The sequence below is a fragment of the Ursus arctos genome, unplaced genomic scaffold (assembly GCF_023065955.2).
Source record: "Ursus arctos isolate Adak ecotype North America unplaced genomic scaffold, UrsArc2.0 scaffold_20, whole genome shotgun sequence".
In the NCBI taxonomy this organism is placed as follows: domain Eukaryota; kingdom Metazoa; phylum Chordata; class Mammalia; order Carnivora; family Ursidae; genus Ursus; species Ursus arctos.
Window position 1 is genome coordinate 24057052 of NW_026622875.1, and position 24697 is coordinate 24081748.

Sequence of the window (24697 nt, forward strand, 5' to 3'; positions counted from 1 at the left end):
TATTGTTACTGATGGCTTTGTTTTTATGGGATAGGTTCCCAAAAGAAGAGTGTGGTGTGTAGGGTATGTGTGTGTGTGTACACACGCTGTTTTAAAAATCTTTATTGTAAGTACACGTTAAAATCTTTATTGAAATTTAACATTCATATAGAACATATAGGCAGAAAGGTAAGTATCACATAGTTAAATAACTTTATTAATTTTCAGGAAGTAAATCCATCTTTGTAACTAGCACCCACATCAAGTAGAAAATTATTCACCTCAGAAATTCCTCTCATGGTCCTAGTTACTAACTCCCTCCTAAAGTGAGTATTATGTGGATTTCTAAAACTACATATTAATTTTTGCCTGTTTTTGAACTTTATGTAAATGGAATTTTTAAATTTAACGAATGTCAGATTTTTTTCCTAAGAAGTTAAAATACTTATTTTAACCCTCAAAGTGTAAAGGGGTGCCCTTCTACATCTCAGACAGCAATATGTCATTGTTCTTTTTTTTTTTTCTGTTTTCATTGTTAAAATAATTTTCCTAACTACGAATTAATCTGAGCATTTAAAAAATATATTTGCTGGCTATTTGATTTCATTTTCTATGGCCCATTCATATCCTTTCCATTTTATAGTTAGCCTGATTCTTTTTTTTTTTTTTTTAAGATTTTATTTATTTGACAGAGAAAGACACAGCTAGAGAGGGAACACAAGCAGGGGGAGTGGGGGAGGGAGAAGCAGGCTTCCCGCTGAGCAGGGAGCCTGATGCCGGTTCATCCCAGGACCCTGGGATCATGACCTGAGCCGAAGGCAGATGCTTAACGACTGAGCCACCCGGGCGCCCCAATTAGCCTGATTCTTACCAACTTCTAAGAGCTCTTTATATGTATCTTGACCCTTGTCTTTTACGTTACAAATTTTTTCCAAGTTTATTGTTTATTAGCTTTGTCTATGGTGTTTTTTACAACTTTTAAATTTCTACATAGTGGAACATTCTGTCTTTCGTTTTATAGTTTCAGGATTTTCTTACTTAATGAAGATCTTCCTTGCCCTTGGCCAGTCTCGGATACTGTAGCTCTTCAGGGTTTAATTTTAGGCCCCCTTCTTTTTTTTTGTCTACAAACTCCCTAGTTGATGTCATCCATTCCCATTGCTTTAAACCTCCCCCAAATACCGATGATGGCCATATGTATAGCTCCAGCCCAAACCTTTGAGCCACAGTAAGGTGAATCTGTCTACTGTCAGTGAGGGGTATGCTAAGTCCTGTATGTGGTCCCTGACCTCCAAGCTTGTTAGAGGAAGTAGATACTGTGAATTTAAAGGGGTAACTGGGAGACTTGTTGATCTCATGCACGTTTTGTACTGCTAGAAAGGAAAGGCTACAGCCAAAAGATTAGTTCTGGAATATAGTAGAACTACTACAAATCTATTAGAAAATGTCAATTCAGAAGAAAAACAGGCAAAAGAAAAGGTAATTCTTGGAAAAGAAAAGTGGCCAATAAGCATGTAGGACAATCAACTTCACTAGTCATCAGAGAAAATAAAATGAGATACCATTTTTTCAGGGCACCCGGCTGCCTCACTCAGAAGAGTATGCAACTCTTGATCTCGGGGTTGTGCGTTTGAGCCCCACACTGGGTGTAGAGATTACTTAAATAATAAATAAAAACTTAAAAATAATAAAGTAAAATGAGATATGATTTTTTAAAAAAAAAACCATTGGATTGGCAAAATTTTTACATCCTGACTACTTCAAGTGTTGAAAACATGAGGAAAAGAACTTCTACTGCTGGTCGAAATTTATAATGGTCCTTTGAGAGCAATTTGGCAAATATCTAATACTGATGATGCACCGACCCTTTGATTTGGCAATTCCACTTCTGAGTATCCTTAGGGCCGTGCTTCTCAATCTTTGATGTCCATATAAATCACCACAGGGCCTTGTTAAAGCAGAGATTCTGATTCCGTAGGCCTGGGGAAGGACCAGAGATTCTTAATTCCTAACAAGCTCCTAGGTGATGTCATTGCTGGTAGTCCAGGGACACGCTTTAAACAGCAAGGCCCAAGAGAAACTCTGATGCATACCCTCAAAGGACATAGACAAAGATTAGAGCACCGATGGTATTAACGAGCTTCTGAAAACCACTGAGGTGAATGGATGGCTAAAGTCGTATGGTTGAAAGCAAGAGTTAAAAGGAACTGGAGTTACACATGCCAACCTAGATAAATCTCAAAAACCATGTTGAGTGGGGAAAAAAAGCAAGTTGCGGGAAGGATATATAGAATATTTAACATTTTAAAGCTTTTTTTTTTTTTTTAAGATTTTATTTATTTATTCGACAGAGATAGAGACAGCCAGCGAGAGAGGGAACACAAGCAGGGGGAGTGGGAGAGGAAGAAGCAGGCTCATAGCGGAGGAGCCTGATGTGGGGCTCGATCCCATAACGCCGGGATCACGCCCTGAGCCGAAGGCAGACGCTTAACCGCTGTGCCACCCAGGCGCCCCAGAATATTTAACATTTTAAATAATACTGTGTATTGTTTGGAGATACACGCCTATATGGTAGAAGAGTGTAGACTTGCATGGGGATGATAAACACCCAAATCATGACAGTGATTACTCGGGCAAGGCAGGGGCCTGGGGATAGGGAGGGCGTATGGCACTTCAGTCTTGTAATGCTTTCATTATTAAACTGGGTGAATGGTATGCCCAGTTAAATAATAATCCAACTGTCTGTTATATTTCTATTTTTTTTTTTTTTTTTGCACACCTCAAGTATCTCATTCAACAACCAAAATAACAAAACAAATAGGCTCATTTTTTAAGGTGAGGAGCCTGAGCCTCAAGAGCTGACCCTGTGCCAAACTTCGAATCCAGGCTGCACTCCTCCTCCATCACCATGCTGCTTGGCGCTAACAAAATGAAACACGGGTGCACCAAGTCAGAAGCAAAACTACACCCCCAGGTTTGGTTTCCACAAAGACCGAATCAAACCATATCCTCAAGTGTGTGATGTGGGCTGTGATACACCCGAAGAGCACAGGTTTGACCTCTAATCACTAGAGTTCAAAACGAAGAGCCTACACACATTTGCTTTGCTTTTGGGCGTGGTCTAAAACTGGTTTTTTGTTTTTTTTTTTTGGTTCCAGATAAAATGTGGCCATTAAAAGAAGCCCATTATTCAAGAGAAAAGAAACCCAAACACCTGGAAACAACCCAAATGTGAGTTTACGAAGCCTCAGAAGAGTCCGTCTTAGTTCATCTCCTGGTTTTCCAGTAACAGTGAAGCAGAGCTGGGGTGGAGGAAGGAGAGCAGGGGGAATTTCTGGTCAAGGCAGTACGCTGACCCGCCAATTGGGAAGACTTGGAAAAAAATGTTAGAGGAAGCACGGCGTCACAGTCTCATTTTAATATGCTCGCTCTGCCACCCAGCACGTTGCCGGGCCCAGGCCTGTTTGAGCCACCTTCCATCTCTATTCTCCTGTTCTCCTCTCGGTTCCTCTTTCCTGGCGCTTGAACCTGGTTGTGCCTCTGTTCTGCCCCAAATCTCTTAGAAATATGTTAGTGGCAGGAAGATTAGTAGTAAAGGGCACGGGTTTCAGAGTCAGAAGAAACCTGGATTTGAATCCTGTCTGTGCCAGTAGCGAGGAGCTCAGTAAACTTGAGACAGCATATGCAGGCCGCGCTGTCCAATGGGATGTGGCAGGATGACAGAAATGTCTGTATCTGCACTGTCTAATGTGGTTGCCCCCAGCCCCAGGTGACTACTGAGCACCTGAAATGTGGCTAGCGTGATAGAGGAATTTTTGAACTGTATTTAATTAATTTAACTTAAATAGCCACATCAGTAATGGCTCCTGTATTGGACAGAGCAAGTCTAGGAAATGGAGACCCCTTCCTCTCAGAGGACCAGCTTGTGGTAACGGACATAAGACACCCTGAAAAAAGGCCCTACTCATAAGCTACAGCCTTCCCCGTAGACGGTCAGAGCAGAGTACCGAGTGCACAATCTCGGGCGCTCGCTGTGCTGACGAGGCCGGCTCTCCGGGTGAGTGTGCGGGGCCGGGCCTGCCTCACGCCGCTGCTACCACCCACACCAGGCGCCACTCGGAAGGTTCCAGCGCGGCCTGAGGATGTGCCTGAGGCAGGCTGCTGTCAAGAAGTTTGCTTCTTCCTTTGTTTGTTGTCCTCACTGCCGATGAAACAAAATGACTACATTTTCAGAAACCCGTTTTTAATTAAATTCTGATATGACACTATTTGGCATTTCTTAAGGTTTCCAGACAGAAAATGTTTCTCATTTTCTCCAGTTAAACTAATCATATCATTATGTACCAATACTTTAAATTAACACTCTACCTGCATAAGTTAAAAATATATGAAGACGGGCGCCTGGGTGGCTCATTTGGTTAAGTGTCCGACTCTTGATTTCGGGTCAGGTCATGATCTCGGGGTCATGAGATCAAGCCTCACATGAGGCTCCATGCTCAGCACGGACTCTGCTTGAGATTCTCTCTCTCCCTCTGCCCCTCCCCTGGTTCATGTGTGTTCTCTCTCTAAAAATAAAAAAAAAATTTTAAATGAAGATATCCATTTTTAGAAACACAAATCAAGCAGCACCAATTTTATTTTATAGTGTTTATTATAGTAAAAGTTCCTCTTGTAAAACATGAGTGATTTTGGTCCACATCTTATTTTCCATTTGGCTTTAAAACATTTTACATTATTTACAAAATAAATTGCAATGCTTATGATTGTACATAATTTTTTTTGACCTTTGGAATACTACAGTTTCAAGTAACTAAAAAATAAACACCTGCAGGCTAAGTGTACTGAAAAGTACATATTAAGCATATTTAATTACCACAGTAATTTAAAAGTCTTGATCTTTACTTCTTAAGATTAAAGTTCACTATCATGAAGTCATTCAAGAATCTCTGGAATTTCTCTATTATCCACAATGAGACTATGGATAATCCCTTCTTTCCGCTTCCCACTACTGACTGCCTTTATGTAACAGTCATGGTTTCCAACACTGAAGTGAGTTTCAGTCCCGTCGTCTACAAACTCACCCTAGGCCAACAAAAGAAGGAGGAATTAGTGTTCCAGAAACATTTATCTTTGCCTAGAGCACTAACACCATCTAAAAAGGGCGGCATAATAAGGTACCTATTAGCTAAAGGTTAAACTTAGGAAAATTCGTTAGAAGCCTGTATCACTAGATGCTTTCACATCTCTGCTGTGAACTGAATGTTTCTTATTTGTACCTGCTTACTACCTTGAACATTCTTAAGTTTCGGAGGGAAAAAACCCCTTATATCTCGTGGCTGTGTATCTATAACATGCGCTATGTAACAACACTGGCTATTTTTAAAAGTAAAAATGAGAAGCATGATAGCAAGCACTTGTTTCACACCGAGTCACTTACTCTATATCAAGCACAGTTTGCACACATAACTTCATTGCACCTTCGCCGTAACCCTGACACTGTTACTACCCTCACTGTACGGACGAGGGGATCAAGGCACGGAGTGGTGAAATAACTGCGGGAGGCCCCAGTCAGGAAGGGACAGAATTGTTCTTACCCACTCTGAGCACCCGATTCCTCAGAACATAAGGCGACTTAAGTAAAATACACAGATAACATAAAACCAAGCACTACGCAATCTCGCCCTGCTCTGTCCGCCACAGCAGCTACCAGCTGCGGGTGACAATCGAGCCCTTGAAATGTGCTGAGTCCGAAATGCCATGTGCTGTTTCAGTGCAAAATACACACGCGGTGTGGAAGACTTAGAATGAAACAGGGAATGTAAAACAACTCTACAACTTTTTTATACTGATGTTGAATTATATTTTGGATATACTGATTTAAATCAAAGATATTAAAATGAACTTCACCTTAAAACTTCTAAAATGTGGCTACTAGAAAAGTTACACATGACAAAAAAGAAAAGTTACACATGAAACTCCTACCTGTGGCTCATATTATATTTTTCTGAACAGGACTGATCTAGATCGGTCCTAAAAAGATAGGGGCCGCAGTACAGAGAAGAAAGAACAGGAGGCTTGGAGGATGAAAGTGGAGTACGCCGGAAAGCAAAGAAGCCACCATCAGACTTAAAACGTGGCTCTGAGCTTCCTGGCAGCCAGAGCAGACGGAGCGAGGCCCCACGGCTAACGGCCAGCCTAAGAAAGCACGGGACGCACCAGGGAGAGCTTTTTCTGAGCTGTGGGGAGAATGTGGCCAGGGGCTCTTTACTGGAGGTGTACTGACACCACCGGCACGACCTTGCGGGTGCACGATTTGCCAGATACATAATCTTGGTCATAATGCTTTTAGATGGAAAGAAGAAGGAGAAAATAAACTGTAGCTCACGGGCGGCAAGAGCAGGTGTGCCCATACTGGGGAAGGAGCTGCAGAAACGACTCTGCAAATTAGGTTGTAGTTATAATGAGGAGGCAACTGGGTTGTAAAGAGTTATTGTCCAAACACTTGGGGTTCCCTGCTAATTACTGAGGAACAGAGACATTGTGGATGAGCACTACTCTCCACTTCTTATTTACAGCCACATCCTCAATACCACACCACAACATTCTCTTGACATTTGCACTGGAGAATTCCGTGAGGGAGGGAGGGAACAGGATTCAAAACTGCCGATTCTTGGCATCTAGAGAATTCCAGGGTAGGAAGGAAAGGACAGGAAGGTCCAGTAGGGGCCTGATCCATGCTAAGGATAACTGAAGCTATTCCACAGGGGCCATAAAACACTGAAGAGCCCTCCAAACCTCTCGGCATAAAAGAAGAGTCTAACTGTAGATCTATCCCGGACAGTGAGAGGCTCAAGATCCGGCGACGGATCCTGAGCGCCCTGGTCAGATAACCCTTCAAGAATTCATGCCACGATTAAGAGAGACAGAAGCTCTATCTCCGGAACGTTTCATTTCTGGCAGAGCGCTTCCTCAGAAGCAGATGGCCACGAGACCCAGCAGGGAGGTCCCAGACAGGCTGCCGAATGAACTCACCCCAGACCTCCTGCCCTCTGAGCTCCGCTCACCTTCCTGTACCTCCAACAGACGAAGGAGACCAGGGCAGCACCCACCGTGGGCAACTAGCCAACACACGACTAGAGCAGAGTGGGTCTCGTCATGTCTAGCCCTGTGTTCCTGTCGGAAGTCAGCGTGAAAGGCGGGGACCAGGGATAGTACCCCCCGCTTGCCACCAGACCCCCCAGCCCCAGGGAATTTCCACCCAGGGACTGCAGCTCCTAGTCCCACACTCCATGCTTCCCACGATGGTCTCCTCTGCTTCCGCTTGCTCCCCACGCTACGCACACCACTATTCCATTCTCGCTGACATCGCTCCAGTGGTCATCCCGCGCACAGCCGTGACAATGCAAGCGGCTGACAGCAAAGGCCGGCCCTCTGGGGTTAGATGGGGATGTCATCATGCCTGGCCACAATGAGTGGGGTAGCCTCTTGGCACTGCTGGTCTACAAATTCCACTTGTCTTCTGGGGTTTGTGACAGGGCCTTTCCTATCTGCCTTCGTGTCATCTGACATTGTGTGCATGCTTCTTTTTCAAAAACGTCACTTTTAGAAAAGTACTATCTGTTTTGAGGGTATGGTGTCAAGCCTTCCCAATCAGAGTGTGACCCATGGGCTGGCACGCAGCATTGGCACCACCGGGGGCATGTTAGAATTCGCACTGTCACAAGACCCCAGGTGATTCCTGGGCATGCAGGTTCGAGGAGCTGCAGACCAAAGCCCAGCCTTAACTTGGACAAACACGGGAGGATGCCAGCCTCCGTGGGGCAGTTTGGGTGTGTGGATTCCTTTCAGGACAGAGCCTGGTCCAGGAGAGGAAATGCAGCGTGTGAGGCTGGGGCCAGCTCTCAGCACAGGGCGTTTCCAAGCCCTCCCTGCCCCAGGCACTGTCCCAGAAAGGTCTTCAGAATGTGGAGTCAGGAGAACTTCATCTCCTTCTCGTTCTTCACCGAGAGGACCTTGGTTAATTATCAATCTCCACCATTAGGAAACGCCGCAATGTTTCAGTGGCAACCCTTACCCACCAAGCTAGGAGTAATCAAAGGGTCAACTTACTGCTGTCTCCATTCTTTTACCATTGCACCATACATCCATAGTGTCTTTTTCTGTAAAAATAACAAACCAAAAAAAAATTATAATCTATGACTCAAAGATAAAGTTAATTCCTTATTATTTTAAGAAAATTTTGATATACTGGATTTCTAAAACTCCATTAACTTTTCACGGCTTTCCAATTCTAAATTTGAAGAAATTATGTTTACTCTTCGTTCACAGACAAAATAAAAATGAAACAAAACAATCTCTTAAGAGACGATCACGACCCCAGTACAAATGGATGAAGCCCTGTTGAACAAAATACACACTGCAACACAAACTTCAGTATTGAGGATGCACAGAAACGAGTGTGAGGAGGGGCCTCGCCACACAGACTGTCATCAGTGACCAGACGATCCCCGCTGCCTTTCACACGGAGCCAGTTGGATGACGGCACAAAGAGGCCACCAAGAAAGGCTGTGACAGGGTTCACGTAGGATGGACAGCATTCAGGCTTAGAAATTTAATCTTAAATTTCCTACTGGAGGGGCGCCTGCGTGGCACAGCGGTTAAGCGTCTGCCTTCGGCTCAGGGCGCGATCCCGGCGTTCTGGGATCGAGCCCCACATCAGGCTCCTCCACTATGAGCCTGCTTCTTCCTCTCCCATTCCCCCTGCTTGTGTTCCCTCTCTCGCTGGCTGTCTCTATCTCTGTCAAATAAATAAATAAAATCTTTAAAAAAAAAATTTCCTACTGGATAGCCCAATAATCTCTATTCATTTTTGCAATGCTTTCATTTTGGGGGAAAATTATTGGATAAGAAAAAACACAGGCACACCTAGTGGGCCGCGCTGACACTATGGAGAAAATGCTGCCATGAGCCACCAGGGCATTAGTCAGGGTGTCAGGGCTCACTTCGGGAGGCGTGTACGTGTGTGCACGTGTGCGCAAACACGTGTGCATTTTGGGGTAGGATCCCCAGACCCACTTGTGAATATTAGTGTCCTGGCAGGTGGCGGAAGAGAAGACTGCACTCATCACGCAGCCAGAAGATGAGCTGTGGGTGTTATAATGAAGCCTGAACCGGGACCTGTGTGCATGTGAGAGGCCCAGGGGTCAAAACCTTGCCTGCAGGTCAAGGCTGAGGTGCCAGTCAGGGGCTTGCTTCTAACAGGCCATCTACCTCAGGAACATAGTCTAATAGGGACTCTTTTCTCCCCACACCTTGAGGCGGCAGCCTCAGAGAGCGGAGAGAGGCCTCTGAGCTGGGCTAAAGGGAGAGAGAGCCGAGGGGCCCAGGAGATGTGGCCAGTGGTTGCCCTAGTGGCAGCCTGGGTGCGAGCATCAGCAGCCGCCACTGTAGGGAAACCTAGCTTGTCCCAGCCCCCGAGCAGAGCGTACAGTGCTCAAGGAAGCCACGACGGTGGTGAAGACTAGAATTCTATCTAGTATGCCTGCTGAACACGTGCAGTACTCGGATTTTCTGTAAAGCTACTATTTTTTTTTTAAGATTTTATTTATTTATTCGACAGAGATAGAGACAGCCAGCGAGAGAGGGAACACAAGCAGGGGGAGTGGGAGAGGAAGAAGCAGGCTCCCAGCAGAGGAGCCCGATGTGGGGCCCGATCCCATAACGCCGGGATCACGCCCTGAGCCGAAGGCAGACGCTCAGCCGCTGTGCCACCCAGGTGCCCCTCTGTAAAGCTATTATTAATGTGCCTCTGAAGAAACCTGCTAACCCAGAAGCTATAAAAGCAAAATGGAATAAATTTGACTACATAAAAGCGAAGAATATTTCTGCATCATTTAAAAAAACACATACACACATAAGCAAAGTCATACAATAAATGGCAAACTGGAAAAAAAATAAGCGAAGCTCACAGCACTGACAAAAGTCTAATCTTACCAACATAAAGACTCTGAGCAATCGAGGAGAAAAAGACCAACAACCCAACAGAAAGTGGGTCAAAGGACATGAAGATGCATTACCAGAAGAGAACAAAAGGGCCTCAAACATGAAAAGACGCTCGACCTCACTTAATTTTGAAAAAGGCAAATAAAAACAACACTGAAATACCATTTTTCGCGCAGCAGAATATTTTAAGAAATTTAAGATCTGACAACATGCTTAGCTGGAGAACCTGTGGGGAAATGGGTACTGGGAGCACAAAATGGTAAAAGCACCAGGAGGGGCAATGGTGTACAATCCACTCACATGACAAGCGCGGTTATGTTGGCCCCAGAAGTCCTATTTTCCCACTTCTGGGATGTTATGCTAAGGAGATATGTCAGTTATATTCCAAGAGGCGTATGAACAAAGCTATTCATCCAACCCTGCTTCCAACAGCAACAGATTAGAAATAGCCTAAGTGCTCAACTGTCAGGAGCGAGTTAAATGAGCTATTTTATTTACCATTGAGATTGACTCTGCAGCTATAAAAAAATTATGAGAAAGCTCTTTATGTACGGTTATAAGAGGATCCCCAGAATATATGAGTAAGTCAATAAATGTTTTTATGAAATGAGGTAGTATTAAATTTTTGTATTGGCTTGAATCTGAATAAAGAAACACTTCCAGTGTCTCTATTAGGATTCACTATTAAAAAGAGCTTATATTTATCAGGGGAACAGGGTAGATAGGAATAGGGGTGGAAGCAGATTTCTCCGTGTATCTTTTTTTTGTATCATTTTAATTTCTGAATCATATGAGTATAGCACCTGTTCAAGCATGTATGTCAACAAAAGAACCTACGTGATAAAGTTTAAATCATTATGGCTCAGACGTGGATGCGGTGAGTCATAGGCGGTCCTGGAGTGCGTGCACCTTGCAGCCTCTTCTCTCTGCCTGCCTGCAGCTTCTCTAGAAATAATGAATGAACATCTTTAACGTATGCCCAGATCATGCTCTTGAAATACCATTTTCCTCTAAGAGAAACCAGGGCTTCTTGGAGAAAAAGGGTGATTCCAGGTCTGAGTAAAAAATGTTCAAAGTTGGGGCGCCTGGGTGGCACAGTGGTTAAGCGTCTGCCTTCGGCTCAGGGCGTGATCCCGGCATTATGGGATCGAGCCCCACATCAGGCTCCTCTGCTATGAGCCTGCTTCTTCCTCTCCCACTCCCCCTGCTTGTGTTCCCTCTCTCGCTGGCTGTCTCTATCTCTGTCAAATAAATAAATAAAATCTTAAAAAAAAAAAAATGTTCAAAGTAAGCCTAGGACATCTTGTCATACCAGATAGCAAGGAAGCTTTCAAAGTCTACCAAGGATGTGTCAAAAGGACTCAGGAGCGAATCTAAAGAGCACACCATTGGCCAAAATTGGGACAATTTGAAGGTCAATAAGAATAATAACTTCAGTATGCTGCAACACACATCAAATTGTTTAAATCCATGAGTTAATGATTAAAAAAAAAACCCAACCTAAACAATTACCTTTAGAGGAAAATAAGGAGCCAATTCAGTATTTTGAATACTAGTAAAATGAAAACAAGTGTTATTCTGCATTTCTTATACAAATTTTACCTCTGTGCAACCAAATAGTGGATGACAGGAAGTCTGTCATTTTAGAAATATTCTAGAATATCACCATTTGGCAACTGCTAAGAAATCACTGGATGCAAACATTAGGTATTGATGGTTGCCAACATCAAAAAAATTGACAAACACCATGTGTTTCTTGATATAACAAAACTATAAAGTAGTCTTGCCAGGAAAAAACAATCAAACCTAAATTTGACCAATTCTTTAGTCAACGACCAATGTACAGGAAACATTAGAAACAGAGAAGAGGGAGCGCCTGGCTGGCTCAGTTGATAGACCATGCGACCCTTGATCTCAGGGATGTAAGTTCAAACCCCACTTTGGGTATAAAGATTACTTAAAAATAAAATCTTTAAAATTATATATATTAAAAAAGAAAAAGAAACATCACGGAAGTGCAATCAATAAAATCCAGACCACAGGAAACCCTTCAAAACAAACTGATCCAGTTTCTTCAATAAATAAGCTACACGGGAGTTTCTGGGTTTCCTCCACCCCCAACTATGTACATTTTATTCCTTGATAAACATTTTTCATTTTTTAAAAAGTTTATTTAAGTGATTTCTACACCCAGCATGGGGCTTGATCTCATGACCCTGAGATTAAGAGTCACTTGCTCCAACAACTGAGCCAGCCAGCACCCCAAACATTTTTTTTTAAAGATTTTATTAATTTATTTATTTGAGAGAGAGAGAGGAGAGTGAGCCGGAGACAGTGGGAGAGAGAATCTGAAGCAGACTCCGCACTGAGTGTGCAGAGCCCAATGTGGGGCTTGATCCCACGGTGGCGAGGTCATGACCTTAGCTGAAATCGAGAGTCAGAGGCTTAACCAACTGAGCCACCCAGGCACCCCAACATTTTCATTCTTAAAAAAAATTTTTTTAAAAAGGTCCATGCTAGCATTTGACTAGACAGTAGACTCCTTAAAGGCATGGTGGACAACATCTCTTCATCTACGTATCCTCAGTGCCTGGTACGCTAACTGGTATTTAGTAGCGTACCTAAATGAGTGAATCAATGAATTAATAGATAATCCAAATGGTCTTAATTTAATGATATGAGAAGCAGGAAATACTGGGAGTACCAGAAGACAGAAAAGAAAGTAACTGGTAAGTACCTGCCTCTTCAGTTTTATAGGCCCAGTGGAAACAACATAGACAGCAATCCGTAACAAAAGAAGTTAGCTTAAAGATCAATGGCTTATTAGTTTTTATTTTTTAATCTACTTTATCTGGACTTCGACAATTTTGATGTGCTGTGGTACTAAACCTCTTGCTACCTACAGAAAAATTCCTTTGTTACTGATCAATCTTAAATTTCCAACGGTCCCTAGACATCGTTTTAAAGAGAAATATCAATAGTAAAAAAATAACAAATGTCTACATCATTATTTCTTTTTTAAAACCTGTTTACAATCCTCAAATCCATCACTACAAAATCCGGCTCTCATATAAATCAGTCATTTGAATGAATATTTTGTTCACATAGGACACATCAGAAATACACCTACACACACACACACTCTCTACTCACAGCTCCCATAAAGGGTCTGGATGGTTAGGGGAACTAAGTAACAACCATCATAAAAAGCCAGTAACTTCTGCAGAAATGGCACTCACCCAACACAACTCTGAAGTCCTCACCATCCAAATGTAATACCCAAGTATTGGTGGTTTTTGACCTGCTCTCCATATACTTCTTGAGACTTTTCCCATTAATTTCCAGAGTATATTCATATGCAAATCCACTGACGGCATCTATATTAATGGTTGCTTTTGTCTTTGCAGCTCCAACGCTGAAGGTTTCTTTGCCCACTAGTTTGAACATCCATTCTTTTCTTATCTCTTCCTAAGCAATAAAATATAAAAGTCAAAAACACACAAATGGAAGAAAATGCAATATTTAGCTTTAGAAACGCTATAATTAAAGTGAGTAAATAGCAGTGCTATTTAGATGTAATTTTATTACTTCATGATTCAAATATTTTAGGAAATAAAAGCACTTGACGTTTAAATGTTATAGTCTATGGATTCTATAACGAGTATTAGTTTGCTCTGGCCAACAACATGATCCAGGCCCAAATATAAAGATAATCAATGTGAGAGAAAAGCCTTGAATTTACATATCAAGAATCTATGTTAACAAAATCAAGCTTCTATGTAGACCACATTCAAAAAAGTAACTTATTTTTTCCTACCTTCCCATCTACATATACCACTCGTTTGCCTGATGTGGTCCCATGTTCAAATTCAATCTTATGGACTCCGTCACTTAAAGCAACATCCCAAACGGCTACCAGATCTGTCATTTTTTCCAGGCTATAAGGAGGGCTAAGGGAATAAAATAAAGCAATGACAATAGGCCCAAAACAGTAAGAAAATAACCAATTAATATTTCCAAGATGAAAATATCAGATTTTTTAAACCCCAAGTTACAAGATATTAAAGCGACAGTACCTAAGAATTTCTACTCACAGCACATATAAATCCTCTCCCTCTTACGCGCTCTTCCTTTAAGATGAAACTACTATATATGGGTATATAGTCAGATAATTCCAAAGTCACCTTAATATTAATAGGATTAAGAACCTATCAGTTTATCCAGGAGAGTATTCTAAGCTGGGCTACAGAATAATGTTTGGAAAGGTCAGTAAAATGTCTCTACTTCTTCCCTACAATCCCATTTAAAAAGCACAGTATTTAATTCTGGTATTTATTTTTCAGATCCATTCACTCCAAAACAAGAACTCCCAAGACCTTTCATACTTAAACCAGTTAGGATTCATTTTAACAAAAAAGGTTCTAATTTATTATACTGAGGAGAAGTCATAGAAGAAATGTCCTATAATAAAAGAGATAAAAATGTATGGAAAATGGTAATTCTTGTCTTTACTATAGTAATCTTATTTAAAAAATCAAGGATTCTGTTTTGTCATAATGTTTTGTCTGGCACAACTTAAATACATACTTTTGATATTTATATAAAATACATAATATTTATCATATCTGTGCCCTGTGTGAATGCTATATATTATGTAATACCTACATAGAATATGCTTTGAGCCTGCTCTCTTAACTACATCTTATTCTTTATTCACTCTAATGTCCTTGTATACTCTAAATCAGAAATGGTAAGTGGATTTTATATCATCTTGAAGTGATTGCCGAGAACTTTTCGCTAACACAGATTTGGAGACCTTACACCCAGGCCCTATGGGAAAAGATGTGTCCCATTGTGTCCACCTCCACGCCAGGTGTTTACTACCCTTGCTCTAAATCACAGAAAAACAAAACCATGCATTCTGCAAGTTTACAAACTGTGTCCTTAACAAAGTAGCCTGGACAAATAACTCTTGAGTGATAAGAACAATCTTCAAAGTTTCAAAAGCTAGTTTCATTGCCATGCAGGACATTTACCTTTCATCATCTTCAAAGACAGGACTGTCATCTCCAGATGCCATGGTTGGCAAAACAGTCTTTAATCCAATAAGCAGGCAGGAAAGAAAAAAGCAGAATTGCAGCAAAGAAAGATTGAGAGCAACAAAGATAACATCTGCAAAGGGTTTTTTTTTCTAAGTTTGCAATCCATTTCTCAAATTGCATGCTGTTTCTGATGAGACAGCTTTTACATACAATAGAATTGCAATCTCCAGTTTTCAGGAAAAGAAATTGTCATGCAAATTGGCAGATCATATTTTTCCCTGTTATAAATTTATAATTTCCTAAAACTAGAGAATAGACTCTAGTTTATTTCAAATATGATACCATATCAGAGCTGCAAGAGACCTAGAGGTCCTCTGGGTCCCGTGCTTCTCAAATTGAGGTATAAGAAGCCCCAAGGGTATGAGGCAGTGGGTCAGGGAATACATAAAACTCCAGGATAAACAACACGCATCCTCACATCTTCAGGAAGCATCAATGTTACAGGGTGGTAACCAATTTAAAATGTAATCTTCATATTAAATTTTAGAAGGCTATGTATTACGGTGGGATATATAATTTAAAAAATATTTTAGGGGCACCAGACTGGCTCAGTTGGTAGAGCACGAGACTGTTGATCTTGGGGTCATGAGTTCAATCCCCCATTAAGAGCTTACTTAATTTAAAAAATAAATAATTAATTTAAAAAATTTTTAGATACCTTCAAAGAAATGACTAGTTTGCAGGAAGCAGCCAAGGATATGCTAGATTGCTTTCCAACAGCAAACTGAATTTACCCACTTACTCAGGCCCCCTTAATTTACTCGTGCCAATAATAAATCCACAAAAGTTATGTGGTTTGTTCAGGTCAGTAGTAGGGCCTGAGCCAGAACTAGAGCCCAGTACTCCCATGCAATTACCTCAGAATTAACTGGGGTGTAATACTAATTAAATTTTACTAAGATCAGAAGCACACATATATTCACACATGCATAGGAAACCCTCCACGTTTGGAGATTTGGGATTAACAGCTGTATCTCTCCCAAACCCACTGAAAAATAACCAACTATTTTTTGCTCCCCAGATCTACTCTGGCCTAGCCTTCTCCCTATAGATGCCCAAGGGTGCTCGCCCCTTGTTAAAAATGGGAGATTGCCAAACTTCTTTAGCTGGAAACAGCCAGAAGCCAAAAACTGTTTTTAAAAAGATGTTAAAGAAGAGATTAACACTGATAAAAGCATCCAGCAGGCCAGGAAAACATAAAAATTTTAGAATAAAAATTAAAGATTCAAACACTTTGTACCTAAAATAAATCCCTTTGTTTGGGGGCACCTTACAAATCTGTGCATTTTTCTCATCTTAAGAAGCCCTAGGATATCTCCTAGGAAAGTGGAGGGTATCCTTACAAAAGCAAAGAGAATACACAGCAATAGAGGAAGCCAAATAGCATAATATAAACTCGGATGAGCCATCCTTTGCAAATCAGAGAGGGCTTAGGGCTATCATTCACATTTTGCTTTATAACTTTAAGAGACCGTAGAAAGTTCAGTAACTCAGCATTCAAACTTGAAAGAACTGCTCAGTTTCCCATTATAAGGAACTTCAATATTATCACACTACGATAAGGCATGGTACCATCTTAATTATAATAACTTTTCATATAGAAGTATAAAAGACACACAACAAATTAGAAGGGAAGTGAGAAATCAAGACCACATTTATTTCTTGAAAATTTTCCCTAAACTATAGACATTCATTCTTACGTTTATTTATTTATGGAGTATCTATCTAAAGTGCTGAATAGTTTTGGAAATAGTGATGGCTGCACAAAATTGTGGATGTACTTAATCCCACTGAACTGTACTTTGAAGACGGTTAAAATGGCAAATTTTATGTCATATGTTTTTTACCACAACCTAAAAAAAATAACATTGTAATATACAGAGGCATTGAATTGTACACTTTAAATGGGTGAATTGTATGGTATGTGAATTACACCTCAACAAAGTTGTTTTTTAAAAAAAGGAAAGACCGAGGTGCCCTGCTGGTAGTGTTTCTTGGAATGTGACTATATCTATAACCAAAAGATGATCACAACTGTCCTTGTCCCCAATATCTACCTTACTCATTGGAAAAAGGAGAAATATCTGTCACACGTCTCTAAGTTACAAATTGGACTTAATAAGCACGTCATACTCTAAATTCTTTCACCATGCTAATAGTTTTCAGGCACTTACGTGCCGGGAACTGAGCTGGACACTAAGCTCAGAGAGGGGCCCTAGAGAGACCAAAAGATGATTATGACAGAGCCATGGGAGTGTCCTTGTAAAGGGAAGCAGTAAAGGACAGAACGGGCCCACAGAGAAAGGATCCGCCCCTACCGATTGGGTGCGAAGGCCACAGAAGACTCTGGTTTAAAACCCTAGGGAAAGGAATTAATGCACTGTCATTCTTAAACTCTTTACATATACTTAATTTTCAGGATCATGCGACCAAACTGAAAAATGATCATTACAAAGAAAATTCCCTCTATTTTAGCACAAAATTTTAAAAGTGTAAATGAAGGGGCGTCTGGGTGGCTCAGGGGTTAAGCATCCAACTCTTGATCTCAGCTCAGGCTTTGATCTCAGAGTGGTGAATCCAAGCCCTACTTTGGGCTCCATGCTGGGCATGGAACCTACTTAAAAAATAATAAAAGAAAATAAATTAAAATAAAATAAATTAAAAAATAAAAGTGTAAATGAAAAGAATGGAAAAACAAACTCCATTTATTTTCACTGATGAGGATGATGTCACTCACTTGAAATTTTTACATGTCTTTGAAGAAAGCTTTCTGAGTATCTAGGCATCAGCATAATCTTTTAAAATTTCTTCCCTAGAGGGTGCCTGGGTGGCTCAGTCCGGTGAACAGTCTGCCTTCCGCTCAGGTCATGATCCCAGGGTCCTGGGATCGAGTCCGTCCGTCAAGCTCCCTGCTCTGTGGGGAGTCGGCTTCTACCTCCTCCCCTCCTCCCACTCATTCTCTCTCTCTCTCTCTCAAATAAATAATTTTAAAACAAAATCTCTTCCCTAGCAATTTCAACGGTCATGTTTAGAGTAAGACTTAACCATTAGGACGTTTCCACTGTTCATCTAACCCAGCTTGAATTTTGCCTGAACTTGGGTTTAACCGCACTGGGGGCTGTAATGGTCTGTCCAAGCTAAACCTAAGTCCGTTTTAAAAACTACTAAGATATTCATAGTTCCCTTTTCAGCAAAAGCTCTAGGTAAGGCCAGCCACAATGTCACTCTTGAACAAACAGGTGTTAACACTGTACGTCCAGACCCATGTGAAGCACTGGGACCTCTTGCAAAGTTGGTCAGGAAGCTCCAGGAGCCAGGTGTCTCAGATGCTACCAGAGGTACAAGAACCGGTAACTTTTCCGAGGAGCATTTTTACAACGTAAACCACAAGCCTTACGAGAGATCCACTCTAAACAAATAATCGCGCTCAACACACCAGACGTAACAGTGCGCAACGAACTGCTTTCTGTATTAGCTACAAACTGAAAACCACGTTCAGCAGCAGGGAGGCAGTCCACCAAGTAAATCACAGTCCCGTCACTCAACCAACTGCACGTCCAGCCCGGGCCAGGCCCCGGGGATGCATGCTGCGGTCAACTTGGACACACGAACGCAGTCCAGTGCGGCCAATACGAAGGACGCAGAAAACCACGCAAAGCCACGGGTAGCTGCGCGTGTTGCATTCTTAGGTAAAGAAGCCAAGTTACAGCACCTTATGATCTAGGCTCTGCAAAATACAGTCTGCTCAGGCGTCCACGAGAAAACGGGCTGGAGGGATATTATCTTAAGGTCGCAGGGCCTGGCCAGGAGGGGCGACCCGCAGCCTGCCCCCGCCCCCCGGTGCCTGCCTCTGCCCTCGGTCCGGCGGACAGAAGATGCCCGGAACACCCCCGGCGCGGCCCGGCGCCTCACCGACCCCGTCTCACGGTCCGCGTGGACACCGCCCACCGCTCGCAGCGCCCGCCGCCGCCGCCGCCGCCCGGAGATGGCCGCCGCCGCCGCCGCGCTGCAGCGGGGACGCCCGGGCTGCGCGCAGGGGCTTCTGGGGCCCGGCCCGGGGCCGCCCCACCTGGGCCGCGGGGCTCACCTGGCCGCCGTGCACCGCGGGAGGCTCTGGGCCACGCAGAGCGCGTGTTCCGGCTTCGCCACGTAGGCCGCGTGGCCTTGCTCCCTTCGCGGAGGACCGGGCGCCTCCTCCTCGGAAGCCGAGAGCTCAGCCGCCGCCAGTTGCGAGCGCGCCGACTCTGTGGCGCTTCAAGTCCCCTGAGGTGCCCCCGGTGCAGGCCGCCACCCGCCCCCGGGCACCGCACACGCAGCCCCCGCCCGCGGCCTCTGCGGAGCGCTCTGCGCGGTCTGCAGACGCCCTCCCTCAACCCCAAGCCTCAAGTCCCGCACCGCGTCCCGCCGCCCCGCCAGCCGGGCTGGTGAGACCCGCTGGTAGCAGGCGCGGGGCCGCACGCTGGGGTAACCTGGTGGCAAAATCAGACCGTGGCTGCTCTGAAGCCACCGGACAGGTAAATGTGATTATGATTCGCCCTTTGAAATCTCGTTATGGGTTCTGGTTACTTCTGTAAAGACCCGAACTTCTTAAGGCCCCGTGTGGATTCTTAAATGATGCAAGTTTTTCTACCCACCCCCCCCCCCTCGGGGTTTCTGCAGATGCTCTTCCCTCTGCTGGGCACGCCTCCCTGCCTCCTCCCTTAGTTATCCTGCACTTTGTTGTTGAGCTTGCTCTTCAAATATCATTTTTTAAGGAAAACTATCCTGGCCCTGAAGACTTGCAGCGCTTGGAATTCTCCTTAGTCCTTGTCAGGGTGTGCAGTTATTTGTGTGATTTTTGTTTAATGTGCAACTTAATAGTGGACTGGGGTTCTTGAAGGCAGGGGCTATGGCTGCTTGCCTCTCACTCTAATAGCTCCCACATCTGCACGGTGCAGGCTCATGGTGGGCTCTGATAAATAGTTGTTTAAAGAATGAATGTAGAGCAGGCCTGGGTTAAGTTTCGGGTGGTTTCGATTTTCAGTGTCACCAGCAGAGAGGAAGAGGGTTGTTGGGTGGGCCATCTGAGGAGGGCAGTGAGTGGTCCCTGTGGAGAGTGTGCCCAGTGACAATATACAGACATTTGAAAGGGTGCTGGAGGGACTCTGAGGGCCCAGAAGATTTGGGGGCATGAGGGCATCCAGGCCCCGTTGTGCAACTTCTTCCCCCGGCTTGAGGTTAATGTAAAGGATTGTTTCGTCTTTGGGGTTGGGAGAGTGGATGCTGAGCAAGTGTGTGAGAGAAGGGGATTGAGAGAGAGAGGGCCAATCGATTAGGTTAATCAGTCTGCAGAGTAATAATGACTGAATTCTTTTTTTTTTTAAAGATTTTATTTATTTATTCGACAGAGAGAGAGACAGCCAGCGAGAGAGGGAACACAAGCAGGGGGAGTGGGAGAGGAAGAAGCAGGCTCATAGCGGAGGAGCCTGATGTGGGGCTCGATCCCATAACGCCGGGATCACGCCCTGAGCCGAAGGCAGACGATAACCGCTGTGCCACCCAGGCGCCCCATAATGACTGAATTCTTAAGCAAATTCTGTTACAAGGATTCTGCTTAGTGAGCTCTGATTTCTTGTTTGCCAGCTGTATTGAAAGCTCTTCGAAGACAGACTTTTCATATTTGTATTTTCTTCTAAACCAGTGTCTTGAGTAGAGAGTTTTCAATAAATAATTGTTGAAAGAATGAGATAGGGGGGAAAGGTAAAAGGCGCCAGAGTTGAAATTTCCAGCAATGGGACAAGGCTAGCTGAAGACCTGTCCCTAATTATTTTTTCCTAGTCCTTAGTTCTTCTAAGAAATAATCCTGAGTTGTTGGGCTAGGAGCAGGAAACCCCAGTTGGGGAGCAGCTTAGTGATACTGTTTAATGAAGGATCATATTTCCTTGTAAAACTTTAGGAATCTGGACATCCTTTACAAGACCAATAAGGTGTAATTTATTGGGTGCTTGCTATGTTCTTATAAATTGTTGCCTGTATTTTTCACAACAGCCCCGTACTTTTATTGCAGAGAGACCCAAAGCCCTTCCGAAGTTGCAGGGCCAGCATGTGGAGCCAGGCCTGTGGGATTCAAAAAGTTCATGTTAGCAGGGCCTGTTACTACAAAAGTGTTAATTGTGCTTGAAGAAAAATCTGGGCCATTTCATCGAGGCCTGGGAAGCGGCTCTGCCCACAGGCCGCAGAGTACGTGCATGAGGCCCTCAGATCTGCACCACGAATAGGCAGTGTAATCTGATTCCTCGGCTGGCTTCTTCCATGTCACTCTGTTCTCTTTGGGCATAATTTCTGGGATACCTGGGACGGAGGAACATACCAGTTTGGGCTACATTTTCCACCTGCTCGTTCCCGGGACCCAGGACACTGATGGATGGTAGCAATAGTCACTCGTTACTAGACAGAACTGTTGTGGAAAGAAAGTCTGAAGAAAATACTGCGAAAGGTAATGAACTTGAGTATAAAATGTATTCAGTCAAGCTGATCCTGCTTTTGACTTTACTTTTTTTTTCTTCCTCAAAGTAATCTCTATGCCCAACATGGGGCTCAAACTCACAACCATGAGATCAAGAGTTACATGTTCTCCTGGCGGAGCCAGCCAGGTGCCCCACGCTTTTGACTTCATTCTCATTCTCAGATGATTTCCTTGTTTCCCAGGAAGTACCTAGAAGCTGTTCTTACCTCTTAAACTGCCTCTCATCAATTTGCCCATTGACATCAGTGATTGATTGATCAATTGACTGCTTTTTTAAGATTTTATTTTTAAGTCATCTTTCACCCAACGTGGGGCTCAATCTTACAACCCTGAGGTCAAGAGTCACATGCTCTACTGACTGAACCAGTCAGGCCATCAGTGACATAGTTTAAGAGAGCAACTAAAAATGTTTTCGTTCACCATTCTCCATGCCTTCATTGGGCCTCCTTTTGAAAAGGGAATTGTTAATGTATTGACTGACTTTTCGAACTTACTTTTTAAACAGTGTGAGTGGAGATCAAAATAAAAAGGAAAAGTTACATAGTCTGATACCTACAAGACTTAAAATTTTCCACATGCCCTTCCAGTATTGGTCTAGCCTGAGTACCGGTGATACGTTTAAAGGAAGAGGCACCAGTGCTTTAGAAAGAAGCCCACGACCCAGAGTTCTGGCCTCAGAGGATTGTGTGTTGGAACCAGTACCAGTACCCACAGTCGCCTGCTGCTGCTTAGACATCTTTCCCTCAGCCCAAGGGCGCTGTGGCTCTACCTGCACAAACATGGAAAGTGGAGAAGCAGTGAAACAAGGTGATTTTGTAGAACTTCAAACAAGAGAAGCTTGACAGTTTCAGGAGAATGTAGGTTGAGTCATGTGGAGAGTGGGGTCTGTAGATACACCCTTAATTACAGCGAAGAGCCAAAGGAAGGCAGTGCAGACACATGTTCCAGTTGGTTAAGACTTGGAAAAAATTTGTATCATAAAATGAAACATAAATCATGTTTATTTAGAGAAATTTAAAAAGTGTAGAAATTAATACCCATATTCCTGCTACCTAGAACTGACTGACCATCATTAAATATTGGCTCATTGAAAAATTTCAGTGGAAGAAAACATTGCATATAAAAACCCTATTGCATTTGCAAGTCCAACACCATTACTTGCTTCTCTTCCCCCAAGGCCGATATGAACATGAATTTGGTGTTTCCTTCTGAGTCCATTTTCTCTAGTTATATACACGAATAGCTCATACCCGTTAGAATGGCTGTTATCAATAAGAAATAACAAGTGTTGGCAAGGATGTGGAGAAAAGGGAGCCCTTGTGCACTGTTGGTAGAAATGTAATTTGGTGCAGCTACTATGGTAAACAGTGTGGAGGTTCCTCAAAAATATTAAAAATAGGAGTGCTTGGGTGGCTCAGTCGGTTTCAGCTCAGATTATGATCTCAGGGCAGTGAGATCGAGCCCCATGTTGGGCTCTGCGCTGGGTGTGGAGCCTGTTTAAGATTCTCTCTTTCCCTCTACCCCTCCCTGCCCCTCTAAAAAAAAATTAAAAACTGAACTACTATATGATTCAGCAATTCCACTTCTGAGTATTTATCACACACACACACTATGACTCAGCCATAAAAAAGAAGGAAATTCTGCCATTTGTGACAACATGGATGGACCTCAAGGACACTGTGCTAAGTTGAAATAAGTCAGAGAATGACAAATAGGTCTTTTATAGGTGGAATCTAAAAACAAGACCAAAAACAAACTCACAGAGAACAGATTGGTGGTCACCAGAGGTTGGGTGGAGGGGGGAAGAAGTGAGTGGAGGGAATATAAATTTATTTAAAAAATAATAATGAAGAAAGATGTTTTGCACTATCCCACTTTGAATTATATACTGTCAGTTTATTATTACTAGTGTATTTAGCTTGTCTCTACTGTTTTACCTTTTGCTTTCTATTTGTCCCACCTTTGCTCTGCTTTTTGTTTTCCTTTCTCTCATTCTTAAAAGTAGCCTGAATTTTTGTTTTCATATTCCATTTTTTTCTGTCTACTGGTTTGAAAGCCATTGACTCTATTCCCGTTCTTAGAGTGGCTACCCTTAAAATTTTACATCGCACATTTAACAGAGCCTAAACATCCCACTCCTCCTTCTAGGCAATGCAAGGACCTTGGAATACTCTAACCCCGATGGCTGTTCCCTTCCACCTTGTAATCAAGTTTCATTTGAGTCTGTCCTTTTTCTCAGCCCACACATTGGCCTTCATGATCATTATACTGAACTGTACAATGTTTGCTTAGATTTATCTACATGTTTATAATTTTTTCTCAACAATCCTTGCATCTCAGACTTGTCTTCTTTGATCACTTTTCTTCTTTGTAAAGTACATACTTAGAACTTCTTTTAGTGTAGGTCTTTGGTGATTTTTTTAAAAAAGAGATTTATTTATTTTAGAGAAATAGAGTATGAGTGGGGGGAGTGGCAGAGGGAGAGGAAGGGAGAGAATCCTCAATTAGACTCTCTGCTGAGCGTGGAGCCCCACTGGGGCTGTATCCCAGGACCCAGAGATCATGACCTGAGCCAAAATCAAGAACCAGCTGCTTAACTGACTGCCACCCAGACGCCCTGGTCTATTGGTGATTTTTTAAAAACTTTGTTTTGAGATAATTATATCTGGGAGCAAGGGAGAGTCACTGACATGGAACCACTTTAACATGCTTCCGGGGTCCTATCCGATGCAAGAATCTAGGACTCAGTTCCCCCAACTTGCTCCTGGCTCTGCTGGTGCTCCTGATTGTGCTGAGGAGGCATTCGCCATTAGGTAACCTCCTCTCTAAACCCCGCCTCATAGCTTTGGGTTCAGCTCAAAAATTTTCTTCATCTCTTTTGAGATTTCACTTCCTGGAGAACTGGCAATGAAATAAAAATTATGGGCTTCTTTAGCAGAAAAAGAAAAAAGAAATTATGAATAAATGTACTTGGACATGATAAGGTCTTGCTTTTAAAAAGTTATTTGAGCTGTGCCTGGCTGGCTCAGTCGGTGGAGCGTTCAAGTCTTGATCTCAGGGCTGTGAGTATGAGCCTCATGTTGGGTGTACAGATTACTTAAAAATAAAA

At 43.0% G+C, this 24697-nt stretch overlaps 3 protein-coding genes across 8 annotated transcripts in view; 2 read left to right on the plus strand and 1 right to left on the minus strand.

Moving 5' to 3' along the window:
• Nucleotides 1–4204: 4204 nt before the first annotated feature.
• Nucleotides 4205–19372, minus strand: FAIM (Fas apoptotic inhibitory molecule). Of its 5 annotated transcripts, none has more exons than XM_057315976.1 (6): nt 19000–19061; nt 15018–15076; nt 13799–13931; nt 13221–13449; nt 8089–8138; nt 4205–4544 (listed from the first exon to the last, which is right to left on the minus strand). In XM_057315976.1, the coding sequence occupies exons 2-6, from the start codon at nt 15059–15061 to the stop codon at nt 4476–4478; spliced, it is 525 nt and encodes a 174-aa protein (XP_057171959.1). In that variant the 5' UTR covers nt 15062–15076; nt 19000–19061; the 3' UTR covers nt 4205–4475. The 5 variants fall into 5 exon arrangements, with proteins under 5 accessions (XP_057171959.1, XP_044239378.1, XP_026352913.1 ...); XM_044383443.3 differs by lacking the exon at nt 4205–4544 and adding an exon at nt 4612–5061 and having other exon boundaries at nt 19000–19019; XM_026497128.3 differs by lacking the exons at nt 4205–4544; nt 15018–15076; nt 19000–19061 and adding exons at nt 4612–5061; nt 19171–19372.
• Nucleotides 18922–22867, plus strand: LOC130544393 (proline-rich protein HaeIII subfamily 1-like). Its single transcript, XM_057315975.1, has 2 exons — nt 18922–19597; nt 21130–22867. Exons 1-2 carry the CDS (start codon nt 18959–18961, stop codon nt 21241–21243), a joined length of 753 nt encoding a protein of 250 aa, XP_057171958.1. The 5' UTR covers nt 18922–18958; the 3' UTR covers nt 21244–22867.
• Nucleotides 21265–24697, plus strand: part of CEP70 (centrosomal protein 70) — a 76993-nt gene continuing 73560 nt past the window's right edge. For both annotated transcript variants that reach the window (XM_048216018.2, XM_048216023.2), the window contains exon 1: nt 21265–21558. The gene's annotated coding sequence lies outside the window, so the exon portion shown is untranslated. The remainder of the gene's footprint in view (nt 21559–24697) is intronic.